Source organism: Macaca thibetana, chromosome 9 (assembly GCF_024542745.1).
Source record: "Macaca thibetana thibetana isolate TM-01 chromosome 9, ASM2454274v1, whole genome shotgun sequence".
NCBI lineage: Eukaryota > Metazoa > Chordata > Mammalia > Primates > Cercopithecidae > Macaca > Macaca thibetana.
In genome coordinates this window covers 5,887,319-5,905,924 of record NC_065586.1, presented here as the reverse complement: position 1 = coordinate 5,905,924, position 18,606 = coordinate 5,887,319, and the positions used below count along the sequence as shown (strand labels likewise).

Sequence of the window (18,606 nt, the reverse complement as noted above, 5' to 3'; positions counted from 1 at the left end):
TTATGCCACAAGCTAGTAGATAATCACAAGCACACACACTAATGGGACACGAGCCCCATAAAGGCAGAGATGGCTCCAAGGCCTGGAGGCTTGAGGAATGCAGGACGTGAGCTGGAAGGATGGGTGGAATTTCAATAAATGGGCAGGGAGCATTCTAAATAGGGGAGGGATGGAGACAAAAACACAAACAGGAAATTGAGCGACATGTTCAGGAAAGACAGAGCATGGCCGCTGGGCAGCCAGGTCAACCGGCGGCAAGGCAGGGGTTGGCCAGGGAAGCACCGCGCCGCCCCTGCACACCCTGCATCCTCGGGTCCTGGGAGGGCTGCTCAGTAACTGGAAGGAAAATGAAACTGAAAAAGAGCAAGGGTCCCGTAGGGCCGTCAGCCCCAAGTCTCCGCTCAGCAAAACCGCTCCCTCCTGGTGGACGCCCTCACCGTGAAGGTCAGTGCTTCTCTTTCCAAAGCTGTGTCTTCATTCCTCTGGGCAGAGAGCCAAGAGTCCTAGTTACAGAAGTGTGTAACTGGGTGCCATGGCTCACCTGCAGTCCCAGCTACTCAGGAGTCTGAGGTGGGAGGATCGCTTGAGCCCAGGAGCGTGAGGCTGCAGTGAGCAGTGATTGCGTGACTGCACTCCAGCCTGGGCGACAGACTGGGATTCTTGTCTCCAAAATAATTTTAAAATGGGGTGTAATCTTCTTGGAGTCAATGCCACCCAGAGGGTACTCAAATTGCTGCCAGCCTTCCTGGGCTGCAGGGGCTGCGGGTATTTTCCAAGTGTTCCGGGAAGGCTTGGTGGCTCCAGAGGCGCCTGAGGGGCCAGCACAGGTGGGGAGCGGAGAAGGAACTCTGGGTGCCCATCCCCGTCCTGAGTGATCACAGCAGCTGCATTTGTTAACTGGAAGTAAAATTAGGCCTAAAGAATTCTATGGCTAAGAACATCTGAAAGCCTTCCATGCTATTAAATATTTATTTTATTGTTCATCCTGGACTCCATAGGCAGATGCTTTAAAAAAAGAAAAAAAAAAAGTGATCTTTTGGAAGAATTCTAACTCCAACTCTTCACATAGCTATGGGTTTGAGATTGAACTTGAGTTTTCATCCAAGCTCTGCTCTGTGATACTGAGCACAGAGGGCCCAGCCCAGTGACTCTTCAGAGCCTGTTTCTTCATCTGCACAAGGCAGCTGTCATCTGCCTCCCAGGTTTGCTGTGGGGACTGAAGGAATTCACATACACAAAGATCCGATAGCATCTACCTTCAGGAGGCTCCTAATAAACATTGACTTCACTTCCTAAATGAGATCTATTTACTTACAGGGTAATCAGCACCTGCCCCTTCCTTCTCAAATACATTCCCACTTTTTTAGGATTTATTCTTTCATCCAGCCGTATGCATCATGGAAAGCTGACCTCATCCCAAGCTCCAGGACATAAAACCCTGATGATTTGAAGCCATTCTTCCTTACGATGATTGGCTTAGGAGTGGGCAGGTCGCCCAGTTCTGACCAACAATATGTGAGTCAGCTGGAGAAGCCTGTGGGAAAGGCTTTCTTGCTCCCGTTCCCAGACAAAACCAGGTCCAGCTGCTTGTTCTCATGGTCCAACAACAAGCTGCAGACAGAGTGGGGAAGAAGGCAGTTGATTTCTGCGGCCAGTTACAGGGAGAAGGTCAGAGTAACTCACCATACTAATTTAAAGTTGTAAGTTTTTTTTTTTCAGTGCTTATATACATTTAAACCATATACCTTTGTGCAGGAGTACACCTCCAAGCTGTGGTATATTCCTCTGTTTAATCTGTCACTAGGGTCTGGGGTCTGGAAAATTACTTCAGAGCCTTGGAACGATTACTTCATTTTTTTCTTACTTGTTTTAGAGACAGGGTCTCACTATGTTGCCCAGGCTGGTCTTTGAACTCCTGGACTCAAGCAATCCTCCTCCCTCAGCCTCCCAAAGTGCTGGGATTGTGGCCGTGAGTCGCTGCTCCTGGCCCAATTATTTCATTTAAAGTGGATCCTGGTACAAGGTGTACAAGAACGCCTCCATTATTTTAATTAAACTCTAAGGTTTGGGAGAAAGCCCAGGCGGGGTCTTAATGGACTTGTTTTTACACTCTAGCCTTTGTCCTAAGGCGCCAGTTTCTCCAATTTTCCATGTTTAACTTGTATATTCCTCAGAGTTATAATAAGGTCTTCCTTCCAAGGGCTGCAGGTGGCTGGCCAGGAGAAGCCTGCCCAGCGACACTGCCCAGCGACGCTGAGGCACCAAACATGAGCAGAGGAGGAAGGAACGCCTGGGAGCAGCTGAGCTGAGCCCCTGCCACCAGCCTCCTCCGCACGCCCGCGGAATCAGCACTTTCTGCTTCCCGCCCCGCCCCTGAGAGTCTTGCTCTGGGGCCACTCACAGCCAATTAAGTGGGGTTGTTGTAAGAGAGTCTAAAATACATGGAGCTGGCCGAGGACGTGGGGCCGACCCCATTGTGTGTGTGTGAGGCCATGATTAAAGTGTTACCTGTCACCAGGTGTCGCCAATTCATGGGGAAGCTCTCTCCATGTGACCTCCAGGCTACTTACTTTTTATTTTATTGTTCATCCTGGACTCCAAAGGCTGATGCTATTTTTTTTTTAATGTGATCCTTTGGAAGAGTTTTAACTACAACTCTTCACTAGTGGTAGTGGAAATACCATGGGTATTAAAAACTAAAGCATTTCCTAATCTGTGGGGTCCAGATTAGGAAGACATGTATTAGGAAAATGATTACTTAAAAAACAAAAAAAAATTCAGGCAGGGCACAATGGCTCACGCCTGTAATCCCAGCACTTTGGGAGGTTGAGGCAGGTGGATCACCTGAGGTCAGGAGTTCAAGACCAGCCTGGCCAACATGGTGAAACCTCATCTCTACCAAAAATACAAAAATTAGCCGGGTGTGGGGGCACATGGTTGTAATTCCAGCTACTCGGGAGGCTGAGACAGGAGAATCGCTTGAACCCAGGAGGCGGAGGTTGCAGTGAGCGGAGATCTCGCCACTGCACTGCAGGCTGGGTGACAGAGTGAGGCTCCATCTCAAAAAAAAAAAAAAAATCAATCAGAACCACTGAATTGTACATTTAAAAAAGGAAGAAGAGAAAAATTCAGGATGTCAGCACTGTGCTGGCCGCTTCCTGGGGCCCTCAGTGAGTTCCTTTAAAAGACGGGCGTAGGGTGACAGAGGCCAGCCTGGAAGTGGACAGGAAACCCCAGCCTTTCCGCTGTGGTCCAACTTGGACTGACGCCCTCATGGCAGCCAGAGAGCCCTGCAGGGTTGAGGCAGGAGTGTGGCCGGGGTGAGTCTTCATTGTAAGACTGCAGGTCCCTCTACATGAGAGCGAGTTGGGCCGGGGCAGAGGCACATAGCAACATACACAACTGGTCCAGGAGGCAGAACGGTGGAGGGTCGCAGGCGGGTGGGTGGTGCGTTCTGAAGGTTGCGTGAAGAGAGCTTCCCAGTGAACTGGCATGAAGAAAAGTATCAGCCGGATGATGGTGCCGTTTCCGGAGGCGGGGAAGGGTGCATGGAGGAGCCAGCAGAGCTCGGAAGGAAGTCAGGGCCTGTGTCTGGGACATGGCAGGGCTGAAGACAGCAAATGGAGTGATCGATTGGCGACCTTGGCGTTTGAGCGGGAAGCCCCCGTCCCTCCATCTAACCTACCTCTCAGGTCAGGCCGCTAGGGATAAAACACACACAGGTCCCCGGTAAGGAGGAACACAGGGGACGGCACCCCCTGGGCCCTCTTGGAGAACCTGTCCTTAAGTAGGCTGGGCAGAGGCAGAGCCCCTGCTGGCTAAGGGACCCCTGCCCCCACACCAACCCAGCTGTGCAGAGGTGCCTTGGTGAGGGGTGTGTGTAGCACCATCTTCATGTCTGGGCAAGGAGCTGGAGGAACCCTGCCTGCCTGGGTTCGGACGTCTCTACCGCTCCCACTCACTGCAAATCTAGAGTGATCAGCTTCCAGGCTCTCAGTGTACCCCACATTGCTAAAGTCAGGGGTTCAGGGTGACTAGGAAGGACTGAAGGGCTGGGGTCAGACTTGAAGATACATGTTAAATTGCTAATAGTCTGATTCTAGAGGTATCAAAGTCCCTTTGTGATCCAGTGAGTTGCTCCCAGACCCAGACCAGACACCACTGCAGGAAGGAAGCTGGGCAGGCAGCGTGACGGTAACCAGCTTCCCAGGCAGGAAGGTCCCATAGGGTTGCTGCACTGCCTTAGGTTGATTAAGCTGTGTCTGAGTCCACCATGTGACGTCTCTGCCCTCAAGCCTGGGCTGCTAAAGGAAAAACACCAACTAAAAGGATGGTGTTTGATTTCAACTGGGAGGGTGCTGCCCAGCACATCTGTGTTTTCCATCACTTTCCACTCCATTACCTTCTATGTCAATCCCAAATGCTCAACCCAGCACTTTGGGAAACTGAGGCAGGAGGGCAGCTTGACCCTAGGAGTTTCAGACCAGCCTGGGCAACAGAGCGAGATCTTATCTCTACAAAAAATCAGCAAAAATTAGCCGGGCATGGTGGCATGCACCTGTAGTCCCAGCTACTTGAGGGACTGAGGTGGGAGGGTCACCTGGGCCTGGAGGTCAAGGCTGCAGTGAACTGTCATTGCACCACTGCACTCCAGCCTGAGTGACAGAGTAAGACCCTGTCTCAAAAAAACAAAATTATTGGGTGAGAGTAACCTAAACTTGTTCCCTTACCACTTACAATGTACCCCTTTCTCCTTCATCTCTTCCGTCCCAATCCCTCTCACCTGGCTTCCATCTCTCCTTTCTGAATTTGCTTCCTCTCAACACATAACCCTGCACAAACCTCTCTCGTTTTAAAAGCAAAAACCCCTCCCTAAGTCCACATCATCCCCTACCCACTTCTTGCCTCTGGCCAGCCTTGCTTCCTGAGTGAGAACTAGTCTACGCAGTGTCCGTATCTTCCCCTCCCACTGGTATTTTACAGTTCTATCACACAGACACATCGTTTAGAGCCAATAGTCATGTAAGACACCTACCAAAAAGCCCCTCCACCTGCCCATTCCCTCTCCCAAAAGGAAACATTTAGAAATCTTTCTGCTGAGTGTCTCAGTGCGTATTGTCTCTCCGAGATGTCTCTAAATGATGGGCTTGCGTGGGCTTCTGCTTCCATGTTTGAGTTTCAGGCGCTGTAACTGACTTCCTGCCACTGAGGCTGAGATTCGGCTCGTTCACGCCACATGTGCACACAGCTCCTACCTGCAGTGCATGCTTACCCTTATGAAGGCCACAAAAGCAGGCACACTTCACTGAGTTGGCGAGGTCGGGGGTCAACTACAGTTCTCTCCTATACAACTTGTTGCCTTCCAGAGGCCTAATCACTGCCTTTTCCCCCCAGGCTATGTCCGCACTCTGTCACCCAGGCTGGAGGTCAGTGGTGCAATCATGGCTCACAGCAGCCTCAACCTCCCAGGCTCAAGCCATCCTCCCACCCCAGTGTCCCAAGGAGCTGGGAACAAGGCATGTGCCACCACGCCTAATTTTTTTTTATTTTTTGTAGAGATGGGGACTGCCTATGAGGCCCAGGCTGGTCTTGAACAATCCTCCCCTCTCAGCTTCCCAAAGTGCTGTGATTACAAGTGTGAGCCACCACGCCTGGCCAATGTGGGCCTATTTTCACCCATTATCCTGAGCATTTAATGAGTCATTTCAATCCAGAAACCCTTACCATCAGTTTCAGGTAATTTTCATAATTTAAAAAAATGTTTCGGCCAGGCGCGCTGGCTCATGCCTGTAATCCCAGCACTTTGGGAGGCCAAGGCAGGCAGATCACAAGGTTGGAAAATTGAGACCATCCTAGCCAACACAGTGAAACTTCATCTCTACTAAAAATGCAAAAAATTAGCCAGGTGTGGTGGCATGCCTGTAGTCCCAGCTTTTCAAGATGCTGAGGCATGAGAATCGCTTGAACCCGGGAGGTGGAGGCTGCAGTGAGCCAAGATCACGCCACTGCACTCCAGCCTGGGCGGCAGAGAGAGATGCCATCTAAAAAAAATTTTTAAATTGACTCTGTTGTCCATTGTCCATTTTCTTTTCCTGCAATTCCCATTTACAGATGCTCAGCTTCTTAAACTGGTTCCCTAGTTTTGTTTTTGTTTTTTAGAGACAGGCTCTCGCTGTCACCGAGGCTGGAGTGCGGTGGCACAATCTCAGCTCACTGCAACCTCCACCTCCCGGGCTCAAGCCATTCTCCAGCCTCCGCCTCCCGAGCAGCTGGGATCACAGTCGCGCGCCACTACACCCAGCTCATTTTTTGTAGATGGGTTTTGCCATGTTGGCCAGGCTGGTCTTGAACTCCCAAGTTCAAAGCGATTCACCTACCTCAGCCTTCCAAAGTGCTGGGATGACAGGCGTGAGCCACCACGTCCAGCCTCTAACTACTTCTCAATCTTTGTTTTTGTTCTACTTTCTCGATTCTCAGCTTATTCTTGTAACAGTTCTACTGGCTTTCTTTCATATTTTTTTCTCCAAATTTTTTTTTTTTTTTTGAGATGAAGTCTTACTGTGCATCCCAGGTTCAAGCGATTCTCCTGCCTCAGCCTCCTGAGTAGCTGGGACTACAGGCGCCCACCACCACACCCGGCTAATTTGTGTATTTTTAGTAGAGACAGGGTTTCACCACGTTGGCCCAGGCTGGTCTCGAAATCCTGATCTCAGACGATCCACCCACCTCGGCCTCCCAAAGTGCTGGGATTTCAGGCGCGAGCCACTGCGCCCGGCCCCAAATATTCTTTTATACGTATCTATCCTGCTACTCCATGGAATGCACTACCTCCTCTCATTCTCGGAATGTGTTAAAGATATTTAGATGTTTTCTTCTCCCTGTATAGACAGTTTGCTCCAAGTTGATTCTTCGGTTTTGACCTCTAGCCTTCATCTTAGGGGCCGGGTCATCTTCAGATGTTTGATGCTCCCCAGGATGGCTGCTACCTCCTTCTTGTTGTCTTTGCCCTTAAGGGTTAAAACACACACACACACACACACACACACAAACCTTTTACTGCCCTTATAGTATGGTTTCAGAAAGAAACCATAAATGAACACACACATCTTAGCCCTCAAATTTTTCACTCACATTTTAGGCCACAGTGGTCGGCTTCTCCCCTCACTGAAACTGATCAGCTAATGTCAACTGACCTTGACAGTGCCGGTTAAACACCTGCCCACCCTTGTTTATTTGGTCTCTACTGCACTGGATGCTGAAGATCCCCTTTTCCTGGACTCCCCCTCTCCGGAGCTCAGTGGTGCTCCACCATGAGGCTCCTCTGGATCAGCTGTCGCTCTTCTTAAACGCTCTTCCTCTCTTCACCCCAAGCCTCGTGTGTGCCGGCTTTGCTTCTCAGACCTCTGCTCTTCTCATTCTCTATCCTCTCCCGGATTAACTCGGCGAAACCCTTCAAACTGCACCACCACCCACACACCGACAACTCTGAAGTCCCCAGGTCCAGCCAGGCCCTTTGCTGCAGGACAGATGTGTTCACCCAACAGCCTCGTGGATGGTTCCACTCAACATGCTGAAAACAAACTCATCACTGCGTTTACACAAACCTGCTTTAGTTTCCATTTTCCCTGTCTCAATGAAGACGACCTCTACCACAGAGTGTCCCTGTCATGATCCCAGTACTCCAGAAATCCGACCGATTCTACCTTCTAAACATCGAGAGCAGAAGTTTCCAAACTTAGCATGCATGAGCACCACTTGTCAGGCTTGTTAGGTACCAACAGCTGGGCCTCAACCCTGAAGTTTCTGATCCTGCAGGCCTGATGTGGGGACTGGACATTTTTATTTCTAACAAGTTCCCAGGCGATATTGCCACTGCTTACTAGAACCACACTTTGAGAACCACCAATCCTCACATCCGTTCCCTCCTCACCAGGCCCCACAGGTGCCGTGGTCCAGCCCATCTGGAGTCATTTCTTGCTGAGATTATGATCCTGTTAGCCTTGTAATTTATCTGACCTCCTTAAAACATTATTATTAATTATTATTATTATTATATTATTTTGAGACAGGGTCTCGCTCTGTCACCCAGGCTGGAGTACAGTGAACTGTAAGGTGACCACGGCTCGCAGCCTCAGCTTTGAGCTCCAGCAGTCCTCCTGCCTTGGCTGGATTCAGGGCTGGGGCTACAGGCGTGAGCCACTGCTCCCGGCCAAAGTCTCAATTTTGATGCCCCAATTCCCACCCAAGACATCACGTCTCGTACTCTGCTTCCTGTGTCATGTGAATGGTGACAGTGCTGTAGGAAACAGTAAACGGGAAAAAGGGCAGGCTCAGAACAACAGTGCTGACGCAGTCATCACACAGCGGTATGCCAGTGCTATGATGCCTGTTTAATTGAAACCTTGTAATAAAAGTTTAAATACATAAAATTTTTTTTTTTTTTTTTATCAAAAGAACATCCCCCACTTCCCCGACCAGATACGTCTGGGGCGGAGGCAAGTGGAGACTGGCTGTCTGTAGGGAGTGGAGAAATGGCAGGTCCAGCTTGGGCTGGTGTCCTCTTCCTCAGAAAGTGCTGTGGGTGAACCCAGAGTCTCAGGGAGCGGGAGCCCCCTCGCTGGCTTTCTTCACGCGGGGTCCTCGGCAAGCTGCTCTGCACTGCGGAGAACGTGCGCCTTGGCCTCAGAAGACGAGGAAGAGCAGAGCCTCGTGCCGGGGCAGCACGATGTTCTCCACGGTGCGCTCCATGGCGCGCACCTGCTCCGGGGAGGCCGTCAGGAACGCCAGGGGCCCGATGCGCTGCTCCGCGCAGGAGTGGCAGAGGTAACCCCCCTTGTTTTCCTTCCTGTTGCTCTGTGGTGATGGACAAGAAAGAGAGCTAAGGAGAACCACCAAAGAACATGGATTTTCCAGCAAAAAGCATGGAGTTACCATCACAGCTGCCCAGGGACAACGCATTTGAATTCTGATGTTTTCAAAGGGGTGCACACCCTCAGAATAACACCTCCCACAGCACCACCATCTAGGTGGCCTCAACACCCCCAAATTCCCTGAGTGCAGAAACAGCCATTTATCCAGTTGAGATAAACAACCAAGAAAAGCTGTGTTGGGACCCCAGGGAACAGCTCTCCCTCTAAGCGTGTGTCACAACCCAGCCTCCCAGACCTATGGCTTCAGCACGGCCAGGCAGCATCACGTGCCCTGACCTCTGACCCTGGGGCCGACCGCACACTTCTCGTGCCTCTCGTATGAAAAGCCCCTAATAAAGGATCACACAGCTCTCTCTTATCTCCCCACCTACAACCCAGAGAAGCATAAAGCTCACTAGCAAAACACGCAAATGGCTGAATTAAGCTCCACAGACAGCAGACATACATAGGTGATGGGCGGCTTCTTCATGGTGAGGACGGTGTCGACAGGGATGGCATTGCTGCACTGTCCCACGCAGCACCGCACCACGCCTGTTTTTAAGACGCTGCTTGTCAGCTCTGCTTGCAAGAAGTACTCCTGAGAAGGAAAGAGTGAGAAAGAGAATCATGGCGATACCTCCGCTAGGGTCTGCTGGAAACACAGTGAGAACCCTTTAGATGCGCTCTGAGTCCCAGAAAGAGAAAAACACCGACTGCCCTGTTCTCCCTTAGTTTCTCTAACTTTTCCCTGCCTCCAAAGCTACCGACAGTCCAACTGACAGTCTGATTGCTTTTTAAATATATATATATATTTAACGGATAAACATGCAAAACTATTGCCTCTAATGACATTTCCAGAATATTTCTGGATTTTATTTTATGCTAAGGCATCCCCAGCTCAATCTTTAGAAAATTATTTGTATATTCACATTACAACCCAGGTAGGCAACACAGAGGACCTGAAGAAAACTTGCCCCAAACATCCCTGTACATTTCCACCGTCCCGTGTACTGGCTGTGCTAGTGAGCAAATGACACCCTCGCTAAGCCTGTCTTTATCCATAAATGCAGATGGCACGGTGCCAGCTAAAGGTGGCTGCTGAGGAGAAGACACCCCTCAATTCATGCAAGGCACTCATGCCTGGCAGGAAAGGAGCACCCAGAGGAAGCGCTAGTGACCTCCCGGGCTGGAAACACCACAAGGACAGGGCACTGTCAGCTTCGCTGCTGCCCCGTGGGGCTCCACGTCACCGGCTGATCCGCTAGCAGGACCGCACACACCTGCTGCCCAGCAAAGGACAGTTTCGTATTTTCTGGATTATGACCGGCTATTGATCTAATTATTCTACAATCTGTGTCCTACATTTTGATTTCTTTGGTCTTTACTCTTAGAGGGCCTGCCTACTAGGTATGAAAAAGAACCGAAAACCACCATGCAAACAATCAAGTTATGGCCAACAAGTACTAACAGCTGACGAAGTGAAATCATGTCTGAAGTCACAGATTTTGCGGAAGTCCCTTCGACTGTCATCTCCATTTCCTTCCCCAGGGACAGCCAGGACCATGAACCTGGCGAGGTGCCTCCAACCCACTGTGAAATAGCTTCTTGTTTACACACGTGTCCAAGGACACAGGTCTCCTTTTACAGGTGTCTATTTACATGAATGTTACACTTCTGGCTTCCTCCTCACCTAGTTGTTCTAAAATGCTGTAGGGGACTCAGTCACAGCACTCTCTTGTATTTTATTTACCCATTCCCTTGCTGTGGTTACTCGGTTGTTTCCAAACTATTTCCAACAATGCAACAATGAACATCCTTGTACCCGACTCCCTGTCCACTCCAGAAGTTTCTCCAGGGCTGGGCTCTCAAACCGTTTTTGATGCAGTTACCATTATAATGCTATACACATATAATGCTATTCCACACATATGGAAGAAAAGTTTCACAAAACATGATTTAACCTAACATGCAGTGTTCTCTGATTTCTTTAGATTTTATGCCATTTCACTCTTTTTAAGCCTCTCATAACCCACTAGATTAACTGTTTTTATTTATATAAATTTAAGGGGTAGGGGTCACACCTGTAGTCCCAGCACTTTGGGAGACTGAGGTGGGAGGATCGCTTGAGCCCAGGAGTTCGAGATCAGCCTGGGCAATACGGCAAAACCCTGTCTCTACGAAAAATACAAAAATTAGCCAGGCATAGTGGTGCACACCTGTAGTCTCAGCTTCTGGGGAGGCTGAGGTTACAGTGAGCTGAGACTGTGCCACCGCACTCCAGCCTGGGCAACAGAGCAAGACCCTATATCTAAACAAACAAAAAGAATCTAAGATTCTGTGAGACCAAGAAGCTGTCTTTGGCCAGATGTAGTGGCTCAAGCCTGTAATCTCAGCACTTTGGGAGGCCGAGGCAAACTGATCACTTGAGGTCAGAAGTTTGAGACCAGCCTGGTCAATATGGGTGAAACCCCATCTCTACTAAAAATACAAAAATTAGCCAGGCATGGTAGTGCACGCCTGTAATCCCAGCTACTCTGAGGCTGAGGCCTCAGAATCATTTGAGCCCGGGAGGCAGTGAGCCGAGCAAGATGGCACCATTGCACTCTAGCCTGGGCTACAGAGGGAGACTCCGTCACAAAAAAAAAAAAAAAGCTGTCTTTGAAACATAACTTCATGTCACTTAACACCTCAACAATGTAATAATTTCCTTCACTTTCCCAAAACTTAAAGAAACAAATGAACAAAACGGCTTCTGGTGATTCTATTAGCTGTATTTTCTAAGGGGGAGGGGTCAGAGAAAAAGAAGGTTGCCCTGTTCTTGGGAGATGAAGAGACATCATTCTAGGCAGCACAGGAAGCAATGGCTCGCTTTTTATCTCCAAAACACCCCACCCACGGCTTCACTATTTTCAACACGCTTTCCTAGCCCCTGAACTACTGCCCAACTCGGGATCTTCATTATCCCCATGGCCTTCCCTCCTGGACAGACTGAATTCAACACTTCTAAAACAGAATATCCCCAAATTTATTCACAGGCTGTGATCAACAACAACAAAAAAGGCCGGACATGGTGGCTTACGCCAGTAATCCCATGGGAGGCTGAGGCAGGTGGATCACTTTAAGTCAGGAGTTCGAGACCAGCCTGGCCAACATGGTGAAACTTCGTCTCTACCAAAAAAAAAAAAAAAAAAAAAAAAACCAAAAAAAAAATTAGGCAGGTATGGTGGTGCACACCTGTACTACCAGTTACTGGGGAGGCTGAGACAGGAGAACCACTTGAACCCCAGGAAGCAGAGGTTGCAGTGAGCCAAGATCATACCACTGCCCTCCAGCCTGGGCGACACAGTGAGACTCTTGTTTTTTTTGTTGTTGTTGGTTTGCTTGTTTTTTAAAAAGCAGAGTACATCCACCTCTCACAAGGTCTTAAAGCCTTAAAAAATCTGTTCCCATAAATAAACAGTTTTTCTGCGACTTCCTCGCAGGACGCCTGAGGCCAGACAGCCCAGCCCAGTCTCAGTAACCCGGAAGTATTTCTCTAGATTCTGTATTCTTTTCTTCTCTGGGGAAAACAAAATGTACGCAGCAACCAACTGACAACCTTCCAATTAGCTTTAAAAAGTCTACTTCGCTTTTTGTTTTTGTTTTTGTTTTTTGAGACAGAGTCTCGCTTTGTTGCCCAGACTGAAGTGCAGTGGCACGATCTCAGCCTACTGCAACCTCTGCCTCCCGGTTCAAGTGATTCTCCCGCCTCACCCTCCTGAGTAGCTGGGATTACAGGCATACGCCACTACGCCTAGCTAATTTTTGTATTTTTAGTAGAGACAGGGTTTCACCATGTTGGTCAGGCTGGTCTTGAACTCCTGACATCAAGTGATCCGCCCTACTAAGCATCCCAAAGTGCTGGGATTACAGGTGTGAGCTACTGCACTGGGCCTATTTCACTCTTATGCATACAACTGGTGGAACTCTAAAGTGGTAACAATCTCCATGAAGAAATTGGCCATATCTAGAAAAGTCACACTTGGCCAGGTGCAGTGGCTCATCCCTGTAATCCTAGCACTTTGGGAGGCCGAGGCAGGGCAGATCACTTGAGCTCATGAGTTCAAGAAGAGCCTAGGCAACAGGCAAAACCCTGTCTCTACAAAAAAATACAGAATTAGCCAGGTGTGGTGACACATGCCTGTAGTCCCAGCTGCTCGGGAGGTTGAGGTGGGAGGATGGCTTGAGCCTGGGAGGCGGAGGTTGCAGTGAGCCAAGATTGTGCCGCCATTCTCCAGCCTGGGTGACAGAGCCAGACCTTGTCTCAAAAACAAAACAAAACAAAAACAAAACAACAACTGAAAAGTCACACTTGCATTTATCTTTATCCAGCAATTCCACTTCTAGAAATGCATGCTGAAGATGCACTGGCAAAAACATAAATGACCTGTGCATAAGATTGTGCAATGCGGCATTATTAACGAAAGCAAAAGGCTGGAAGTGACCATGTCCATGAGCGAGGATGGCATAAATCACGGTGCATCAACACAGAACACTACGCAGCTGATGAAAGGGCGAGAGAGCTCTGTGAGCTGATAAAGAGGGATTTCTTGATTTGGGTAGGACAATAAATAAAAGAATAAAAGGCCAAAAAATAAAAGAGTAAAAAATAAAAGAGTGATTCCCATGAGTGCTTCTAAGTGACAAAGCAAAGTACACAACAGTGTATCTGAAATGCTACCTTTTGTGGAAAAGGAGAATACGAAAATACCTACGAATTTGCTAATACTTGCATAAAGAAACACTGAAGGATTAATCGCTAATTGTTGAAAATAACTGCCAATGGTGGAGGCAGAGAACAGTCTGAAGTGAAGAGGGGGTAATGAGACTTCTCTCAGCACAAAGTTTTGACTTTGTTTTGTTTTGTTTTTTGTTTTTGTTTTTTGATACAGGGTCTCACTCTGTAACCCAGGCTGGAGTGCAGTGGCGCAATCTCAGCTCGCTGCAATCTCTGCCTCCTGGGTTCAAGCAATTCTCCCACCTCAGCCTCCCAAGTAGCTGGGGCTACAGGTGTGCACCACCACGACTAGCTAATTTTTCTGTATTTTTTGGTAGAGACAGGGTTTCGCCATGTTGGCCAGGCTGATCTCTCACTCCTGACTTCAAGTGATCTGCCTGCCTCAGCCCTGCAAAGTGCTGGGATTACAGGAGTGAGCCACCATGCTCAGGCACAAGGTTTTGACTTTGAAAACATTAACAGGCCTTACACATCAAAAAAGACCATTAAATCAAAAAGAAGCAAAGCAATCTCTGTAGATATTATAAATAAAATACATTTCTAACTGCAAATTAAGTTGGTAATAAAACCACAAAAGCAAAAAGGACTTACTTTAAGTAGCTTCAGAACATGATAAATAAATCATTAATGGAGAAATGGAGCTGTTAGGAAATCTTCAAGTCCAGTCAGTATTCCATTAATACCGGCATTATTTTGAAGATTATTTTTAAATACATGGAATAGTATCAATAAGTAATTAATAAATACTGTTATGAACCAAGATTTCAGTGTATGAGAAAAGATTCAAGTGTAAGAAAAGTAAAATTCCTTTTGTGTTAAATGTGAACTAGATTATGGAACACAATTCATGAGGGCTGAACGTGTGAAGGGCTAAAGCCTCTGATAATGCAGATACAGTGCAGTTTTTGAAACCCAGGAGAATGAAGAGAACATGTGTAAAAAGTATCATTTTTCAGCACTTACTGATGGCAGTGCATACCTGGTTAAAAAATAAATAACAAAGGCGCAGCTGTGCAACAAAGCAAGGTTAGTGCCTATCTGTTGAGATGGCAGTTACCCTCAGAAAGCGGGGGCGGTGGGGGGGTGCTACAATGGCCAGGGGCCACCAGGACAGCTCTGTGATGGCTAGCAGATCCCATCTTCTCATCTGGTGGATGCTCGCAACATCATCATTTTAAACTGCATTATGCTGTTTTTTATATTTGTGTTATATTTAACAACAAAATATTGAAATTTGCCTGGTGTCACACCTGTAATCCCAGAACTTTGGGAGGCTGAGGCGGGAGGATCACTTAAGCCCAGGAGTTCAAGACCAGCCTGGGCAACATAGTGAGACACTGTCTCTACAAAACAAAAGAACAAACAAACAAACACCAGCCAGGTGTGATGGTGCATGTCTGTGTTCCCAGCTACTTGGGAGGCTGAGGTGGGAGGACTGAGCCTAAGCCCAGGAGGTTGAGGCTGTAGTGAGCCATGATCGTGCCACTGCACTAAAGCCTGGGCAACAGAGTGAGGCCCTGTCTCTTTCAAACAAAGTTTAAAAACTGGGATTGGAATTATCAGTATGAATCACTGGTTTTTTTCTTTCTTTTCAAAAAGACACATTTCCTAGCTGTGCCTCTTCAAAAGATGAGCAATCAGCATCACTAACAGTGAAAAACCAACCCGCTCCCGGGAGCCTCCTTATGTGGCAAAGCACACAGCCCGCTCCGGCCTGTGGAGGTAAGCCTGCCAGAGACGCAGGCTTGAATCTAATCAAGCCTCTACAGCTAGCTTCCAGTTACTGGAAAGCCAGGACAGGCAATGGCAGAACAAGTTACACAACCACGCCAGGAAGCAAACTAAGAATGGGAACGCTCTATAGGATGAATGAGCCAGTTTCTGCAATGAGACAAGAGCATGGGAGAAGTGGGGAGGGAGTCCTGCACAGCTCTCTATTAAGTAACTTAAGAGACAAGCAATCAAATGTTGGTTTGGACTCTGACTTGAACAAATCAACTGTAAAAAAGCATTTCTGAGACAATCATAAAAGCATAAGTATGGATTGGGTAGTAGAGGCCACATATTATAATATAAAATATGAAAATGGCACGGTAGTTATGGAAAAAAAAAGTACCTATTTCTTGGAGATGTGTACATATAGGTATATGTACATGAGTATTTGTATATGAGTGTTCAGTGTGTTGCTTTCTTTACTTTTTAATGTCTTAAAATTTTCATAAGCAAAAATGAAAAGTCCCGTGTAGCCCATGTTTGTGAGATGGTATCACTGCTCGGTAATACCCCGCACACTTCTACCAATTGACAACGTGGTTTTGTTACAGGCCTGACCACTTCTGTACCACGACTTCCATGAGAAAACCATACTAGAGGGTCTAAAAAAGCACTTATAAATCAAAGTTTATGCAAAAATGTTTGTATAGGTAGAGTTCATTTGTACATAATGATTTATTATGCTTAACTCCTGGGGATACTGGTTTAGAGATTTTTTAAGGTCACACTTTTCTTTAAACCAGAGGTCAGCAAAGTACACATGGGCCACATCCAAACAATGCCCGTTTCTGTGAATCCATTTTATTGGAACACAGCCACACTTGTTCGCTAATGTACTGTCAACAGGGACTCTCGCATTACAGCAGCGGGGCTGGGTAGCTGCAACAGAGATCATGTGACTTACACAGCCTGAAATCTTTGCTGCCTGGCCCTTTGCAGAAAAGTCTACAGACGATCCATGTGCCAGTAAAGATGCAACCAAAGAAAAAGGGCTTCAGTTCTAAGCTCTGACACTTAAGCTGTTGCACTCAGTGAAGCCCAGGTAAAAAGTTGCTTTGGGAAAAATGCATCAGATTTCAAATTCTGGAAACATTCCTATGGCCAAGTCAGTCTACCTAACAGAGGCCTGGAGGAAAAATGACAAAGGAGACACAAAAAATGTGATAAATATGCAAGCTAATCAGTTTTATGCAAGAAGCTTCTGCCCTCTGATGAGTCATTGTAGAGTATTTATTTGCAAAGCTTCTCCCTTTTAAGTTTTGATATTATCTTCCTCAAAAATGTGAAGAGAAATCCTATTTGTTCACTTTCTTGTCCGTCTCCCCACCTGGATGGGCTCTATGAGGGCAGGAATTTCCCTGCCCACTGTTATGCCCCAGTACCCAGAAAGGTGCTTGGCAAGTGTTAGGCCCTCGATAAATATTCCATTATGAGCATCAGGGATCTACTACACTTAATACCTCTGAGAGTTGAATATCATTTACTCAAAAGTGGTGACCGCCCACCCTGCCTGCACCGTGGTTCAACCCCAGAGCACGTACGGCAGTACGGCATGGCTCACCCCATGACAGTAGGCAATATGGAACTGAGAATAAACCATCCTGCTACACACAATCTTTGTTTTGGAGACAGCTAAGCAAGAAAGAGTATTTATATTAACTTTTACACTTAAGTTTTAGGTTTCAGGCTTAAATATCTTGGGTTCAGGGAGAGATGGACTAAGTAGCAACTATTAGCTCAAATTTCTGTTCTAGTTTCTGACGGGTTGAAAAGACTAAATGGTTTATACTACAGCTGTTTAGGCAGAAAAAGAGATAAAAATAAGTAGAGTGTGAGAAGGTGGTGTGTGGGAAGGGTAAAGAGTGAGTGCTGACCAGCTCACTTTTCCACATGTCTGTGACAAAGGCCAGGTACCTGAACACTTACTCTCCCCGGCAACGATGTGTTCTTCTGGAAAGTCTATTGGTAGCAGCAGCAGATGCCATTTCAAAACGGACTAAAGAGTGAGAGGGAGGAAGGCTGGGTGCACAAAACCTTCCTGGCATTTTTTCCCTATGAATATTGAGTATAGGGGCCAAGCAAGGTGGCTAACACCTGTAACTCCAGCACTTTGGGAGGCTGAGGCAGAAGGATCACGTTAGCCAGGAGTTCGAGATCAGCCTGGGCAATATAGCAAGAACCCATCTCTAGAAAAAAAATTAAAAACTAGTCAGGTGTGGTGGCATGCGCCTATAGTCCCAGTGACTCAGGAGGCTGAGGTAAGATAATCACTTAAGCCCAGGAGTTTGACGAGGTTACAGTGAGTGATGACTGTGCCACTGCACTCCAGCCTGGGTGACACAGTGAGATCCTGTCTCAGACCAAAAAAAGAAAAAAAAAGAACTAATTGAGTAAGGGAGAAATTAAGAAATACATGACCACTGCCGGTATCTTTTTTTTGAGACAGAGTCTCGCTCTGTCGCCCAGGTTAGAATGCAGTGACGCCATCTTGGGTCCCTGCAACCTCTGCCTCCCAGGTTCAAGTGATTCTCCTGCCTCAGCCTCCCGAGTAGCTGGAATTACAAATGCACCCCACCACACCTGGCTAATTTTTGTATTTATAGTAGAGAAGGGGTTTCACCATGTTGGCCAGGCTGGTCTCAAACCCCTGACCTCAAGTGATCTGCCCGCCTCAGCCTCTCAAAGTGCTGGGATTACAGGCGTGAGCCACTGTGCCTGGCCCACTGCTGGTATCTTAAACAGAGTTTTTTAAACTGAATTAGGAAATGACTTAGAAAAGAACCACATTTTTGTTTCCTTGGTTAGAACACTTCTTATACTGGTCGTCGGCCTTTGCACATGCAAGCAGCGTTTCTCTTCCAACCCAGGATCCTGATCCGAAGGCCTCTGAAGGCTCCAGGTCAGCCCCTCATGCAGACTAAATAACATTCAATGGCATCAAGTTAGCTCATGCTGCCCGTCCCACTTACCCCAGCCAAAGTCAAAATGTTTTCCAATGATTTGGTCATGATGAGACGCTTCTTGGCTCGAGTTACTGCAACATACAGTAAATTCCATTCATCCTCAGAAAATGACTCTAAACAAAGTAAAGGGGAAAAAATTCAACTAAAAAGCCTTACAAAAGCTTACAAAACCTTATGTCTCATC

General features: G+C 47.5%; 2 protein-coding genes across 9 annotated transcripts in view; one reads left to right on the top strand and one right to left on the bottom strand.

The window, feature by feature from the left end:
• Positions 1 to 18,606, top strand: part of GDI2 (GDP dissociation inhibitor 2) — a 533,972-nt gene that overhangs the window by 345,106 nt on the left and 170,260 nt on the right. The gene's annotated exons all lie outside the window — the stretch shown is intronic.
• FBH1 (F-box DNA helicase 1) overlaps positions 8,370 to 18,606 on the bottom strand; it is a 52,524-nt gene continuing 42,287 nt past the window's right edge. For all 8 annotated transcript variants that reach the window (XM_050804598.1, XM_050804602.1, XM_050804596.1 and 5 more), the window contains 3 exons: positions 18,429 to 18,535; positions 9,376 to 9,507; positions 8,370 to 8,853 (listed from right to left, as the gene is read on the bottom strand). In XM_050804598.1, the coding sequence (XP_050660555.1) occupies positions 8,683 to 8,853; positions 9,376 to 9,507; positions 18,429 to 18,535 (410 nt within the window). In that variant the 3' untranslated portion in view covers positions 8,370 to 8,682. The remainder of the gene's footprint in view (positions 8,854 to 9,375; positions 9,508 to 18,428; positions 18,536 to 18,606) is intronic.